The 16,013-nt window shown below is 43.1% G+C and overlaps 1 protein-coding gene across 8 annotated transcripts in view; it reads right to left on the bottom strand.

Moving 5' to 3' along the window:
* ktn1 (kinectin 1) overlaps positions 1-16,013 on the bottom strand; it is a 151,759-nt gene that overhangs the window by 30,180 nt on the left and 105,566 nt on the right. For all 8 annotated transcript variants that reach the window (XM_068039192.1, XM_068039195.1, XM_068039197.1 and 5 more), the window contains 9 exons: positions 8,883-8,920; positions 8,710-8,800; positions 8,484-8,537; positions 8,146-8,183; positions 7,973-8,063; positions 6,855-6,923; positions 4,542-4,579; positions 3,722-3,812; positions 3,473-3,541 (listed from right to left, as the gene is read on the bottom strand). In XM_068039192.1, coding sequence (XP_067895293.1) covers positions 3,473-3,541; positions 3,722-3,812; positions 4,542-4,579; positions 6,855-6,923; positions 7,973-8,063; positions 8,146-8,183; positions 8,484-8,537; positions 8,710-8,800; positions 8,883-8,920 — 579 coding nt within the window. The remainder of the gene's footprint in view (positions 1-3,472; positions 3,542-3,721; positions 3,813-4,541; positions 4,580-6,854; positions 6,924-7,972; positions 8,064-8,145; positions 8,184-8,483; positions 8,538-8,709; positions 8,801-8,882; positions 8,921-16,013) is intronic.

Below are 16,013 nucleotides of genomic sequence, written 5' to 3'. Positions count from 1 at the left end.
AGAACATAAGGGGGCTACAAAGGGATATAGATAGTTTGAGTGTGCAAAGAGCTGGCAAATGGAGTATAATGTGGGAAAGTGAGAAATTGTCCACTTTGGCAGGAATTTTAAAAAAGCACATTATCTAAATGGTGAGATTAGAGAGCTCAGATGCAGAAGGATCTGGGTGTCCTCGTGCATGAATCACAATAGGTTAGTATGCAGGTACATCACGTAATTAGGAAAACTAATAAAATGTTATCGTTTATCACATGGACAATTGAACACAAAAGTAGCAAGGTTATGCCTCAGCTGTACAGGGCATGGGAGACACCACATCTGGAGGACTGTGTACAGTACTGGTCTTATTTAAGGAAGGATATAAATGCATTGGAGGCAGTACAGAGAAGGTTTACTAGACTAATACCTGGAATGGGCGGGCTGTCTTGAGGAAAGATTGGACAGGCGAGGCTTGTATCAGCTGGAATTTAGAAGAGTAACAGGCGACTTGATTGAAACATAAAAAGGAGAGCAGGGAAGTTATGACAGAGCTGTATAAAACGCTGATTAGGCCGCAGCTGGAGTACAGTGTACAGTTCTGGTCACCACACTATAGGAAGGATGTGATTGCAGTGGAGAAGGTGCAGAGGAGATTCACCAGGATGTTGCCTGGGCTGGAGCATTTCAGTTATGAAGACAGACTGGATAGGCTGGGGTTGTTTTCCTTGGAGCAGAGAAGGCTGAGGGATTGAGGGATACAAAATTATGAGGGGCATTGATAGGATAGATAGGAAGAAACTTTTTCTCTTAGCGGGGAGGTCAATAACTGGGGGTCATAGATTTAAGGCAAGAGGCAGGAGGTTTAGAGGGGAGTGGAGGAAAAAGATTTTCACCCAGAGGGTGGTTGGAATCTGGAACACACTGCCTGAAGGGGTGGTAGAGGCAGGAACACTCACGACATTTAAGCAGTATTTAGATGAGCACTTGAAACGCCACAACATACAAGGCTACGGGCCAAGAGTGGGGAAGTGGGATTAGTTTTGGATGGGTGCTTGATGGTCGGTGCAGGCGCGTTGGGCCGAAGGGCCTATTTCTGTGTTGTAAAACTCTATGACTACAAGATCCTGAGGGCTCTTGGGTGGATGTGGAAAGGGTGTTTCTCTTTGTGGGAGAATCTAGAACCAGGGGTCACTGTTTAAAAATAAGGGGTTGCCCACTTAAGACTGGAGAGGAGGAGAAATTTTTTGTTTGAGGGTCATGAGTCTTGGGAATTCTCTTCCTCAAAAGGCAGTGGAAGTAGAGTCTTTGAATATTTTTAAGGCAAAGATAGATAGATTCTTGATAAGCAAGAGGGTGGAACGTTAAGAGGGGAAGGTGGAAATGTGGAGTGATCAGTTCAGCCATGAACTTATTGAATGGTGGAGCAGACTCGAAGGGCCGAGTGGCCTACTCCTGCCCTTGACATTTAAAATCTCCACTACCTGAAGCAATCAGACTCCACACTTCATTGCTTTAAGAAAAAAAGCAAGACAGGTTGATTACAAACAGAGGTCAGTAAAAGGGTGTTTAAGCTGTTAACGACTAGAGACTTAACTCTGGCACATTTAAGGGGCAATTAACACATAAATGCAGCAACTTCATGAAAATCACAAGGAGGTTAAAGGTGAGATGCTGTTTTTGCAAAGCCGAAGGTGCAGTGGTGCAATTCAGCCAGAAATTTATAGCAAGGTCGAGACACCCCATGAATTGTGAATCTCTTCCTCTCTACATGTTGCTGACTGATTTGCTCATTAAATCAGTGTGTGCTGTTTACATGCAGTTTTTGTTTCCCACCAAGTCCTGGGCCAGTAAGTCTAGTTTATGCTGATTTCACTGCATATGCAAGACTTGATATTGGCAATAATAAATACTGCACAAAGGATCGCTTTTTAAAACAAAAAGTATGAAGTAGTTAATTTCTGGAGCGGGGCAAAGAATAGGACAAGGATCTAGAACACAGCAAGTGACTAAGAAAATTGATTACTCTGATTCCAAATTAGATTCTTTTTAAAAAGATGCACAGACTTCATTCAAGAGATAGTTCAGGAATCATTTCCTACATAATAAAGTGCATCTAGATATGTAGTTTGCTGGGTACTACTTTCCTCCATCACAAGGTCAGAAGCGAGGATGTTTGCTGATAATTGCACAGTATTCAGTACCATTTGCAACTCCTCAGATACTGAGCAGTTTGTGTCCATATGCAGCAAGACCAGGACAATATCCAGGCTTGGGCTGATAAATGGCAAGTAACATTTGTGCCACACATATGTCAGGCAATGACCATCTCAAACAAGAGAGAACCTAGCCAGCTTCCCGCGACCTTCAATGGCATTACAATCGCTGAATCTCCCACTAACATCCTGGGGATCACCGCTGACTGGAAACTGAACAAGACCAGCCACATAAATACTGTGGCTACAAGGGCAGGTCAGAGGCTGGGAATTGTGACAAGTAACCCACCTCCTGACTCTGCAAAGCCTGTTCCCTATCTACAAGGAACAAGTCAGGAGTGTGATGGAATACTCTCCACTTGGCTGGATGAGTGCAGCTCCAACAACATTCAAGTAGCTCAACACCATCCTGGACAAAGCACCCATCCACCACCTTCAACATTCACTCCCTGCACCACTGATGGCACAGTGGCAGCAATGTGTACCATATACAAGATGCACTGCAACAACTCACCACACTGCTGTCGACACCACCAGTGACCTCTTCTACCTAGGAGGAGATGGGCAGCAGATGCATGGGAACACCACCATCTGCAAGCTCCCCTCCAAGCCACACCATCCTGATTTGGAAATAGATTGCCGTCCCTTCACTGAATCAAAACACTGGAACTCCCTCCCTACCAGCACTGTGGGCATACCCGCACTGGATGGACTTCAGTGGTTCAAGAAGGCAGCTCACCACCACCTTTAAGGGCAGTTTGGAATGGGCAACAAATGCTGGCCTTGCCAGCGATGCCCACATCCCGTGAAACAAAAAAAACAGTGGATGCTAAGTAAATGCTGCATGTTCTGTCAGCTTCTTCATAAAAGACAATTTGAATAGATGCTTAATTCCATAGGATACTGATCCAGTAGCAGCAATCTACACTTACAGCATTCTAAAATAGCAAAACATCCCCAAAGCCCATCAGAATGAACACTGAAATTAGAGAACATGACTGCAAATAGAAGCGACTGATGGTCAAAGATAAGCTCCAAGGTGACTTTTGATGGGTCGTGATGGAAAGGTCCAGAGAGAATTACAAAATTTAGAGGCGTGATGACCAAAGGTCCACCACTAATGGTGAAACTGAGGGAGGAGAAAGTCACAAGGACAGAGGGTACAAGCTGAGAGAGGGCTAAAGGACCTAACTTACCCTATTACAAAGCCTCTACGAATTTATCAAAAATTGGCACTAAAAATAAGAAAGCAAATTTCATTTTCATAATTAACTAATTACCTGCTCTGCAGTTTGAAGCTGGAAATTTTCCACTTGTTTCTTGAGCAAGTCACGTTCTTCTTGCAACTCCTTTATGTAATAACAAAATATACAGTATTGTACAAATGGCAATAAAATGAGCCACAGTAAAACATAAAAAACCTATCAAATGGCATGTTAATCACACCATGGCCCAAGTACAGCACTAGACATTAAGCAAATAAATAATGCAACATGGTATATGTAAATCAAAAGGAAAAATTTAAATACCTGAAAGCTTTGTTCACTATTTTCCAATTTAAGCAGCTCTTTTTCCAACTGGTCTTGAAATTTTTTGATCTTCTGATCCTTCTCAACAAGACTGTAGCAACAGATAGAACTGTTGGTAACCATGTATCTTTAAACGGAGTGACACCTGACAACGCAGAGCGTGCGCAGAGCGATTGCAGGCGTCATCAGTGTGTGCGACCACTAGCCAGCTTGTCAGTATGAAAGTGTGCAAGCGTGCACTGACACTATACAATGATGTCCTCACCCTCCATAGCCGCAATCACCGCCTCCATTCCCTGAACAGTATCCCGCTCCCTCCCCACCACAATCGCCACTTTCAATTTTCCATTCCTGATTACTCGCCGCTCCTTACTGTGTTGGCCCCTGGCTCTGCTCCCCGCCACCCCCCCGCCTCACCCCTTGGGCGCTTGCTCCTAGCCTCACCGCTTCCCTCCCCCACTGCTTCTCCGGGCGGCGTGGGGACTGAGTGGCCAAAGTGGCGAGACGCACAGCGAGCAGCCGAGGGGAGGAGGCAGTGAGTGGAAAGCAAACAGATGTGCCCAGGAGGCAGTAGGGTACTGTTGAGAGTGGGATGGAGGCAGCGATCGTAACCATCGAGGGGGTTTGGGTTTAATTCGTTGTGTCAAATTTTGCAGCACCATCTTTTTTGCTGGAAGATCCCAGAGACATCGCAGACTGACGTTTCAGTCAATGAGGCTGCATTTGCGCATGTGCCAATACTGCACCACCTAGTGGTTGTGCTGTCAGCAAACAACCATCTTTAAAAGGTTTCCTTAATTTTTTTTTAAAATATACTTACGTTGCCTGCAGTTCTGCCACCACGGATACAGAATCAACCTAGACAAACATAAAACCAATTATCTTAAAATTGGATTCTACCAAGTGCTTTACTGTAATAGTCTTCATACAATGACAGGCAGAAAGAAATTTAGAACATAATTTACCAGGTGATCATGTGGTGTAGTGATCAATTCAACAGCAAATGAAAAATATTGTTACATATAGAGCAAAATATAAATAGTTTGGATGAGATTTTGAGACAGCATTATCTAAGGCATCAATACAGATCAATTTTGGCAAAGTTTTCAGCCCATAGTTTTTGCTTTTGATTAGAGCAATTCCTGCTGAAATGTACACGTGGGGGAAAATCAGGGAAAGCTAGGATTGGGTTCCTCTGGGAGGACTTCCATGATGATACTCTCTACCTAGTCTCACATATTAAGAATGGTTATTTGGGTTAGATATGAACAAGCACTATGCCCAAGTAAGGAATCAATGCCTTAATAGAGCAAGCAAGCACGAAAAAAATATTTGTAAGAATCTATTTAAAAAATTAGCACCATTGTTTTAAGACATACTTGGGACATTCTGCCCTGAAAACCTTGAAGCGTTATTGAACACTTGAAATTACTTTATTATTTTGGGATAATTTATTCTTCAGTCAGTCCAGGCAATTCTTCAAAGTACTACATATTGAAGAAACATTTGGCTACAACAGAGGGCAGCCAAAATATATGTTGAGCTTGCTCCAGTTGCAACCATGATCCACATGATAAGAATAAAATGTTCAGAGAAGCAGTCTGTAGCTATATCTTCCGTTACTGATACTTCAGTTCAGACACACTGAAGTGGAAACCTATTTGTTCTTCTTGTGCTTATCCAACAGGCTGAGGCATTGAGAACCTTTTCATAACCAAACTTTTGATAAAGTCTCTACATCAGGATGGAGAAGTTGAGAATTTCCCACACAACTCATTTTCCCCAGATTTTGCCTTCACAGCAATAATGGCCAAAAAGACCAAAGGAGGAGGAAGAAAGAACCTGATGAATCATGAACTAAAGAGTAAATGCATACAGTTCCTTACAGAACTACCTGATCCCAGCAAGGTTAATGGTAAAGATATATAGTACCTTGCCTCTGGATATACTTTCCTTTTTTTTTAATAAAAAAGTGCACTAAAAAGGAACACTTGCAAATCTGCTATTGGTTTAAAAAATCCTATATTGTATGTTATTATAATCATTTCATGATTTTACAAAATTAAATGAGAAATATTGAAAACTGCAGATTCAAGATCAAAAAAAGACAAAAATTACAGGTCCCAGAAAGGACGACTAAAATAATGCAAGTAGGTAAATTTTCACCAGATAAAACTCGCAGATCGGTATTACACCAAAAGAATGCGGCGGCACAGTGGCTGGCACAGTGGCTAGCACAGCAACCTCACAGCTCCGTCGACCTGGGTTCGATTCTGGGTACTGCCTGTGCGGAGTTTACAAGTTCTCCCTGTGACCGCGTGGGTTTTCGCCCGGTGCTCCAGTTTCCTCCCACAGCCAAAGACCAGCAGGTTGATAGGTAAATTGGCCATTATAAATTGCCCCTAGTATAGGTAGGTGGTAGGGGAATTGAGGGAAGGTGGGGATGAGAGAGGGTAATGGGATTAATGTAGGATTAGTATAAATGGATGGTTGATGGTCGGCACAGACTTGGTGGGCTGAAGGGCCTGTTTCAGTGCTGTATCTCTAAATAAAATAATGCAAAGTATGTACACTTAGTGAATGGTGCTGAATTTATTAGAGAAGAATCCTATAGAAGCGACAAGACTCTAATGACTGTGGAACGGTAAAAAAAACAATGTAGCTTTGCACTCTGCTAATCGGCAGAGTACAAGTCAGAGACCGCCACACAAACTGAATAGTAACTGCAGCATGGTCTGATCAGATTACTGCATTCAGTCTGGCCAATGAGGTTTAAGGAAAACGTTGAAGCCCCAGGAGGTAGCACAGAGAAGACCCACAAGGCTCATCAGTCAACCCAGTGGAGTAGGTTATGGGGGAAGGGGGAGAAAAGATGATAAACCTGAATAGTACTGGTAAATTGATAGCAATATCGCAAGCTGATCCATGACTGCAGGAGGACAAGTGAGAATAGGCACATGCTGATCAAAAGGAAAAAGTTTGTTCATAATACAGTGGAGTTGGGGCAGGGGTAAAAGACAAAAGAGATTTCTATGTGAGGTTGAGCCAGAAGACCTCCCTCATATGTTCTTAACTTGATGACATTTATCACTGAGCACATCAGAATTCCAAAAGATACTGATCAAATACTTACATGCTTAGAGATTTCAAAACGTAACTGGCGAATCTGCAATTTCAATTCATTATTTTCTTGCAGAACACCCTATTAAAACCAAAAGAAAATTCAAAACCAAAGCTACACAAAAATCCTAGTGAAATATATCAAAAATTTTCACAAGAGCTAGCAAGGACCATTACAATATTTTGAGGTTAAGGTCTTGAAGCAAGTAGGATAGAATGCATGTACAAAGTGACCAAGTACTTTAGGCGGTAAACATGGCAATGTCTAAGCTCAAATGTATCTGGAATTATTCAGGAAGAATATATAAATGATATACCTGGAAAAAAAATAGTCAGAGTGTGACCAACAGTTTCCACAACAGCACTCCTTCACATACACAAGAGAAGGGCAAACAGTGTTAACTGAAAAGTATGATGCCTGAACTATAACGGGAACAGATATGTAAATATCAGCAAACAAAATAAAAAAAGCTAGCTAAAATTGTACTGTAATTCTTTTACTATTTACAACCTTCAAACAGTTTTAAATTAGTATGAAGCATTTCCACAAGACACTAAAATTTACACTATGTAAAAGATAGCCAAAACAAAGTTTTGTTTGATGAATCATATTCTATGACAAGCTTGATAAAAAGGGCAAGTATGAAATCTTGATTGTAAAATATCCAGTTATGAATAAACAAGTTTATATAGATTCGAGATCATCCAACATTAAAAAGAAACCAGGCAGAGATTTTTTTTAAAAAAAAGAAAGCAGCGCAAAGAATGATGTCAATGCAGTGATGCAGTACATTGAAGCACCATTAACTGTGTTAGATATGTGATATAGGTTTGCATTAAAATTTCCTTCTTAGAAGTTCCCAATCTCAGCCTCACCAAAATTAGAATAATGTTCAGATACGCCCTAAAGGAGGAAAGGTCATGCTTAGCTGGTCTCACATAACTGCATGCCAGTTGTAAGGCCACCACCAGTGTCTCAGACACCAGGTCAACGTCAGTTCCGATGAGAACAGGGAAGAACAAAGGTGAAGGGATTTTGTTCTGTCCCTCTTTCTAGTTTCTTGATTCAAAATATAATTTAGAAGTCAAAATTAGAAGCTCACTAATTCTGCCATAATGAATTTGGGTTACCTGAATTTCAGTCATCTTGCTGGCAGCTGCTTCTGTACTGTCTGCCAATGCAGCTTTCAATGCGTTAACTTCTTGTTCCTGCATTCTAATTCTTTAAGCAAAAGAAAACTGAAGTCAAAAGAAACTGTATTCCTTAATCAATTAATGCTTTAATATACTGAAAGAATACTTACATTTTCTCCAGATCTTCCAGTTTTGGTGCAGTAGAAACCTATAGAATCAAAATGAAGTTATCAAAATTCAGAGTAACAATCTAGTGCCAAGTGGACATTTTTTTTCTTAAATGCAAAGTTACATCATTACAGACAACTTCCCCAACGAGAAGATAGGAAAATATTTTACTGGAAACTACACCATCAAATGCTGTCTAAATTGCTACATTTTTTAAGCATGCTAGTAGACACAAAGACAGATCAATTATGCAATGCTCTGGTATATCAGGGCTCCTTTAATATGCACCTTATTGGAAACCTGCACAGATATGACCAAAACACTGGAGACAATTCATTACCTGTTGAGCATTTTTTACTTCCTCTCTGAGCATCTCATTTTCCTTCTGTAGAGCCTTTGAAGACAAAGCAAACATTTTTACAAATGGCACTGCATAAACAGGATGTCAAACTTGAAAAACAAATTATGTCGTCATCACTGCATGGGGAATTACAGGAACAGAGAAATTACTGGAATACACAGTAGTTGGCACAAACCAATATTTTCAAATCAGTTAAAAAGAGTACCTGCATTGTTTTCTCATTGCTTTCTATTGTACTCAAGTTTGACTTCAACAGAACTTCAACAGAGTCAATTTTTTCATTCTTCTCATTAATGCTACAGTTGAAAAAACAGTTATTAGCATAGGTAATAAAACGACCTGAAGTATATTACTACAACTCAGTAACATAGTACTTACGTTTTCTGAAATTCTGCTACCGTGGACGTGGAAACAACCTAAAAAAGTTCAAGGTAGCAAAACAGATGCTGCATTATTTCTCAGTAAAATCAAACTGATTACTAATACCTCTAAGAAACCTTGTGGACAATATCATATTTGTTGTCCAAATAAACTCAACTATCTTCAAACCAAGTCACAAAATAGATCAAAACTCTTGCCTGAATTATCTTGCAGGTGTGAACAGGAAAAAACTGTAGTAGCTTAAAGAAATTGAGCCTGTGTGTCATCTATCATACACCACAAAATAATCCAATTTCAATTTTGGAATAGAGTTTCAAAAACTGAATAAGTTGGACAAGTTCAATGAGATCTGCCTCTGAAGTCTTTCACTGACACTAGTCTTTCCCAATTTTCTGTTCATAGCTCTTAATTTTCATCACATCCCTACTAAAAACAGGAGAATAGAAAAATGATGAAAACAAAAACATAATCATCACTAGTCAGCATGAATTTCAAAGGGAAAAATCTTGACCAACTTTTATTGAATTTATGGAGGGGAATGGGGGGGGGGGGGGGTGGGGAGGGAAAGAGAGAACAGAGACATCGGCAATGAAGATGCAATTTATCTGAATTTTCAAAAGGCCTTCGATAAGGAGCCCCATAATAAACTAATGAACAAGGTCTGACAAAGCAAAATCAGGGCCAAATAGCAGAATGGATTGGTATCTGGCTTGAAGATAGAAAGCAGAGAGAGTGGGAGTAAAAGGCAGTTCTTCAGTGTGGCACAAGGTGTAAAGTGGTGTTCCACAAGGAACCGTGCTGGAACCACTGCTGTTCACAACTTAGAACAATAATTTGGACTTTGGAAATAAACAAAACATCTAAATTTGCAGATGACGCCAAATTGGGGGCAGGGGGAGGAGAAAAAAAAAGAGTGGAATGGAAGCCCAAGATCAGCCATGATTGTATTAAATGGCAGATCAGGCTTGATGGGCCATATGGTCTATATCTGCTCCTATTTCTTGCGTTCAATGGTGGAATGATTAAAATCAGAATGCACAAAAGGTGAAAATTAGGAGGAGTGCAGATATCTTGAAGGGTTGTGGGCTGCAGGAGATGAGGGATAGGGAGGGGTAAGGCCATGGAAGGATTGGAAAACAAGGATGAGAATCTTGTGTTTCTTAACCTGGAGCCCATGTAGCAAGCACAGAGGTTCGAGGGGAATGGAACTTGGTACAAGTTTTGGCTTTTAGTTTTGGTGACTGCAGCTTGACAGTAGCGAAGGTGCGAGAGCGAGCTTACAGCTGGGAAGTCAATTTCAGTGTAAGTTTAAAAGTTAATTCCCTTTTGTTTTCGGAGGACCAGGGGACTGCTGGGCAAGTAAAAACTATATATTTGGGTGGTGGCTGTACCCGAGACACTACATGTGTAGTGTCTCCCACCCACCCTCCTCCTCTAACAAAAAAAAAAGGACTTGGTTGTGTTGATAAGGTAAGCTTTTTATTTAAGAAGTTCTGTCCGTTGGATTGCTAACCTAACAAGTTTTGACTTTTTTTTTTAGTTTTTCAGTAGATTTGTTGGGAATTTAGAACAGAGGGAATGGAAGTTACGGCAGTTGTATGTTCCTCCTGCAGAATGTGGGAGTTAAGGTTCGCCAAGAGTGTCCCTGCTGACTGCATCTGCGGGAAGTGCACCCAACTCCAGCTCCTCGAGAACCGCGTTAGGGAACTGGAGCTGGAGCTGGATGAACTTCGGATCATTCGGGAGGTGGAGGGGGTTATTGAGAGGAGTTATGGGGAGGTAGTCACACCTCAGGTAAAAGAAGTAGGTAGATGGGTTACCGTCAGGGGAAGGAGAGGGAACCAGCAGGCAGTGCAGGGATCCCCTGTGGCCGTTTCCCTCAACAACAGGTATACCGTTTTGGATACTGTTGCGGGGGACGACTTACCAAGGGTAAGCAATGGGGTACAGGTATCTGGCACAGAGTCTGTCCCTGTTGCTCAGAAGGGAAGGGGGAAGAGGAGCAGAGCATTGGTCATTGGGGACTCCATAGTTCGGGGAACAGATAGGAGGTTCTGTGGGAACGAGAGAGACTCACGGTTGGTATGTTGCCTCCCAGGTGCCAGGGTTCGTGATGTCTCGGATCGTGTTTTTGGGATCCTCAAGGGGGAGGGGGAGGGGGAGCAGCCCCAAGTCGTGATCCACATAGGCACCAACGACATCGGTAGAAAGAGAGATGGGGATTTAAGACAGAAATTCAGGGAGCTAGGGTGGAAGCTTAGAGCGAGAACAATCAGAGTTGTTATCTCTGGGTTGTTGCCCGTGCCACATGATAGCGAAGCGAGGAATAGGGAGAGAGAGGAGTAGAACACGTGGCTGCAGGGATGGTGCAGGAGGGAGGGTTTTGGTTTCCTGGATAATTGGGGCTCTTTCTGGGGTAGGTGGGACCTCTACAAACAGGATGGTCTTCACCTGAACCAGAGGGGTACCAATATCCTGGGGGGGGTTTTAAACTAATTCAGCAGGGGAATGGGAACCTAAATTGTAGTTCCAGTGTACAGGATGTTGAGAGTAGTGAGGTCAGGGATAAGGTTACAAGGATGCAAGAGGGCACTGGCAAGCAAGAACTTGGTTTAAAGTGTGTCTACTTCAATGCCAGGAGCATCTGGAATAAGGTGGGTGAGCTTGCAGCATGGGTTGGTACCTGGGATCTCGATGTAGTGGCCATTTCGGAGACATGGGTAGAGCAGGGGCAGGAATGGATGTTGCAGGTTCCGGGATTTAGATGTTTCAGTAAGAACAGAGAAGATGGTAAAAGAGGGGGGGGGGGGGTGTGGCATTGTTAATCAAGGAGAGTATTACAGCGACAGAAAGGACATTTGAGGACTGATCTACTGAGGTAGTATGGGCCGAGGTTAGAAACAGGAGAGGTGAGGTTACCCTGTTTGGAGGTCTATAAAAGACTCCCAATAGTTCCAGAGATGTAGAGGAAAGGATAGCGAAGATGATTCTCGACAGGGGCGAGAGTAACAGGGTAGTTGTTATGGGGGACTTTAACTTTCCAAATATCAACTGGAAATACTATAGTTCGAGTACTTTAGATGGGTCAGTTTTTGTCCAGTGTGTGCAGGAGGGTCTTCTGACACAGTATGTAGACAGGCCAACCAGGGGCGATGCCACATTGGATTTGGTACTGGGTAATGAACCCGGCCAGGTGTTAGATTTAGATGTAGGTGAGCACTTTGGTGATAGTGACCACAATTCGGTTAGGTTTACCTTAGCGATGGGCAGGGACAGGTATATACCGCAGGGCAAAAATTATAGCTGGGGGAAAGGAAATTATGATGCGATTAGGCAAGATTTAGGAGGCGTAGGATGGGGAAGGAAACTGCAGGGGATGGGAACAATCGAAATGTGGAGCTTATTCAAGGAGCAGCTACTGCGTGTCCTTGATAAGTATGTACCTGTCAGGCAGTGAGGAAGTTGTCGAGCGAGGGAACCGTGGTTTACTAAAGAAGTTGAAGCGCTCGTCAAGAGGAAGAAGGCGGCTTATGTTAGGATGAGACGTGAAGGCTCAGTTAGGGCGCTTGAGAGTTACAAGCTAGCCAGAAAGGATCTAAAGGGAGAGCTAAGAGCAGCAAGGAGAGGACACGAGAAGTCATTGGCGGATAGGATCAAGGAAAACCCTAAGGCTTTCTATAGGTATATCAGGAATAAAAGAATGACTAGAGTTAGATTAGGGCCAATCAAGGATAGTAGTGGGAAGTTGTGTGTGGAATCAGAGGAGGTAGGGGAAGTGTTAAATGAATATTTTGCGTCAGTATTTACAGTAGAGAAAGAAAATGTTGTCGAGGAGAATACTGAGATTCAGGCTACTAGGCTAGATGGGATTGAGGTTCACAAGGAGGAGGTGTTATCAATTTTGGAAAGTGTGAAAATAGATAAGTCCCCTGGGCCAGATGGGATTTATCCTAGGATACTCTGGGAAGCTAGGGAGGAGATTGCAGAGCCTTTGTCCTTGATCTTTATGTCGTCATTGTCGACAGGAATAGTGCCGGAAGACTGGAGGATAGCAAATGTTGTCCCCTTGTTCAAGAAGGGGAGTAGAGACAGCCCTGGTAATTATAGACCTGTGAGCCTTACTTCGGTTGTGGGTAAAATGTTGGAAAAGGTTATAAGAGACAGGATTTATAATCATTTTGAAAAGAATAAGTTCATTAGCGACAGTCAGCACGGTTTTGTGACGGGTAGGTCGTGCCTCACAAACCTTATTGAGTTTTTCGAGAAGGTGACCAAACAGGTGGATGAGGGTAAAGCAGTGGATGTGGTGTATATGGATTTCAGTAAGGCGTTTGATAAGGTTCCCCATGGTAGGCTATTGCAGAAAATACGGAAGTATGGGGTTGAAGGTGATTTAGAGCTTTGGATCAGAAATTGGCTAGCTGAAAGAAGACTGAGGGTGGTGGTTGATGGCAAATGTTCATCCTGGAGTTTAGTTACTAGTGGTGTACCGCAAGGATCTGTTTTGGGGCCACTGCTGTTTGTCATTTTTATAAATGACCTGGATGAGGGTGTAGAAGGGTGGGTTAGTAAATTTGCGGATGACACTAAGGTCGGTGGAGTTGTGGATAGTGCCGAAGGATGTTGTAGGGTACAGAGGGACATAGATAGGCTGCAGAGCTGGGCTGAGAGATGGCAAATGGAGTTTAATGCGGAAAAGTGCGAGGTGATTCACTTTGGAAGGAGTAACAGGAATGCAGAGTACTGGGCTAATGGGAAGATTCTTGGTAGTGTAGAAGAACAGAGAGATCTTGGCGTCCAGGTGCATAAATCCCTGAAGGTTGCTACCCAGATTAATAGGGCTGTTAAGAAGGCATATGGTGTGTTAGCTTTTATTAGTAGGGGGATCGAGTTTCGGAGCCACGAGGTCATGCTGCAGCTGTATAAAATTCTGGTGAGACCGCACCTGGAGTATTGCGTGCAGTTCTGGTCACCGCATTATAGGAAGGATGTGGAAGCTATGGAAAGGGTGCAGAGGAGATTTACTAGGATGTTGCCTGGTATGGAGGGAAGGTCTTACGAGGAAAGGCTGAGGGACTTGAGGTTGTTTTCGTTGGAGAGGAGGAGGAGGAGAGGTGACTTAATAGAGACATATAAGATAATCAGAGGGTTGGATAGGGTGGATAGTGAGAGTCTTTTTCCACGGATGGTGATGGCAAACACGAGGGGACATAGCTTTAAGTTGAGGGGTGATAGATATAGGACAGATGTTAGAGGTAGTTTCTTTACTCAGAGAGTAGTAGGGGTGTGGAACGCCCTGCCTGCAACAGTAGTAGACTCGCCAACTTTAAGGGCATTTAAGTGGTCATTGGATGGACATATGGATGAAAATGGAATAGTGTAGGTCAGATGGTTTCACAGGTCGGCGCAACATCGAGGGCCGAAGGGCCTGTACTGCGCTGTAATGTTCTAATTCTAAAAAAAAAAGTTAAGACAGGGGCAGCAACGTTTTGGATGATCAAGTTTACAGAGGGTAGAATGTGGTGAACTAGCCAGGAGTGCACTGAAAGAGTTAAGTCGATAGGTAGTCTTAGTGATGGCATGAATATGAAGCTGGATGCTCGTCTCGGTCAAATATGACACCAAGGGCACGAACAGACTGGCTTAATCTTAGACAGTTGCCAGAGACCAGGACAGAGTCAGTAGCTAGGAAATGGAGTTTGGAGCAGGAACCAGAAACAATGGCTTCAATCTTCCCAATGTTTAATTGGAGGAAATCTCCAATGGATGTCAGATAAGCAGTCTGATTACTTAACAGTGGGAGAGTCAAGGGAAGTAGTGGTGTTAGAGTGGAATTGCATCAGCATGCATGTGAAAACTAAAGCTGTGCTTTCAGACATGTCGCTAAGGGGCGCCATGTAGATGAGAAATAGGAGGGAGTCGAGGATATACCCTTTGGGGACACAGGAAGAGAAGCCATTGCAAGTGATTCTCTGAATACGATTAAATGGACAAGAGTGGAACCAGATGAGAACAGTCCCACCCAGCTAGACTACAGTGGAGATGCATTGGCGGAGGATAGTGCAGTCAACCATGTTAAAGGCTGCGGACAGGTTGAGAAGAACTAGGAGGGAAAGTTTATTTTTGTCAGTTACATAGGATGTCATTTGTGACTTTGAGAGCTGTTTCGGTACTCTGACGGGGTGAAAACCTGATTGAGGGATTCAAACATTGAGTTCTTGGGAAGATAGGAATGGATTTGGAAGGTGACAACACATTCAAGGACTTGAGAGGCAAGAGATGGTAGTTTGCGAGGATAGGGTCAAGCGTTGTTCTTTTTGGGGAGATGGGTGATGGCAGATTTAAAAGGAGAAAGGGGACAACACATGAAGAAAAAGAACCAGTTAACATGGGGCAAGTTGGGTGATCAGTTTAGTGGGAACAGGATCGAGAGAACAGGAGGTGGGTCTCATGGACAAGCTGAGTTCAAAGAGGGCATGAGGGGAGATAGTAAAGAAGCTAATGAAAGATGTGCGAGTACACTACTAGGGCAGGGAGGAGCACTATAGGAAGTTTGGCCAGGTGGGCTAGTGCAAGGAGGGACGGGGCAGAGGCAACTAACTGGATGGTCTCTATCTTAGTGACAAAGTCGTCAATGAGCTCCTCGCACTTATTGTTGAAGGGGAGGGTGGAGGGGACAGGGGTTTAAGATGATTATTTGCAGTAAAGAAAAGCCAGGGGGTTACCTTTGCATTCCAAGAGGACCCTGGAATAGCTAGCAGTTTTAACAGACATGAGCAGGGCCCGATAGTGTTTTAAGTAGTCCAGCCAGATGTGGCAGTGGACGGCTAAACCAGTTGTTTATCATATCCTTTCAAGTCTGCAACCCTTAAACTTAAGGGAACAGAAATGAGGGCTGTACAGGGTAACAGCCAGGGTGAGAGTGACTGATCTTTTTATTGGGGTCTCGGGCAAAGGAGATGAAGGTGCGGTTGAACAAGTCAGCAGCTGCAGAAATATTGTCTGTGGTGAACAGAGGGCCAAAGGCTGAGATTTTGAAAGTGCAGTTTTAAGTGAATAGGGATTAGTTTTTTTCCCCCAGAGATGAATACAAAATGAGGTAGGTTGGGGTGTGGAAGGGAGATGTGG

Source organism: Heterodontus francisci, chromosome 9 (assembly GCF_036365525.1).
Source record: "Heterodontus francisci isolate sHetFra1 chromosome 9, sHetFra1.hap1, whole genome shotgun sequence".
NCBI classification, from domain to species: domain Eukaryota; kingdom Metazoa; phylum Chordata; class Chondrichthyes; order Heterodontiformes; family Heterodontidae; genus Heterodontus; species Heterodontus francisci.
Note: the sequence above shows the minus strand (reverse complement) of the source record. Positions and strands in the feature narration are given on the sequence as shown.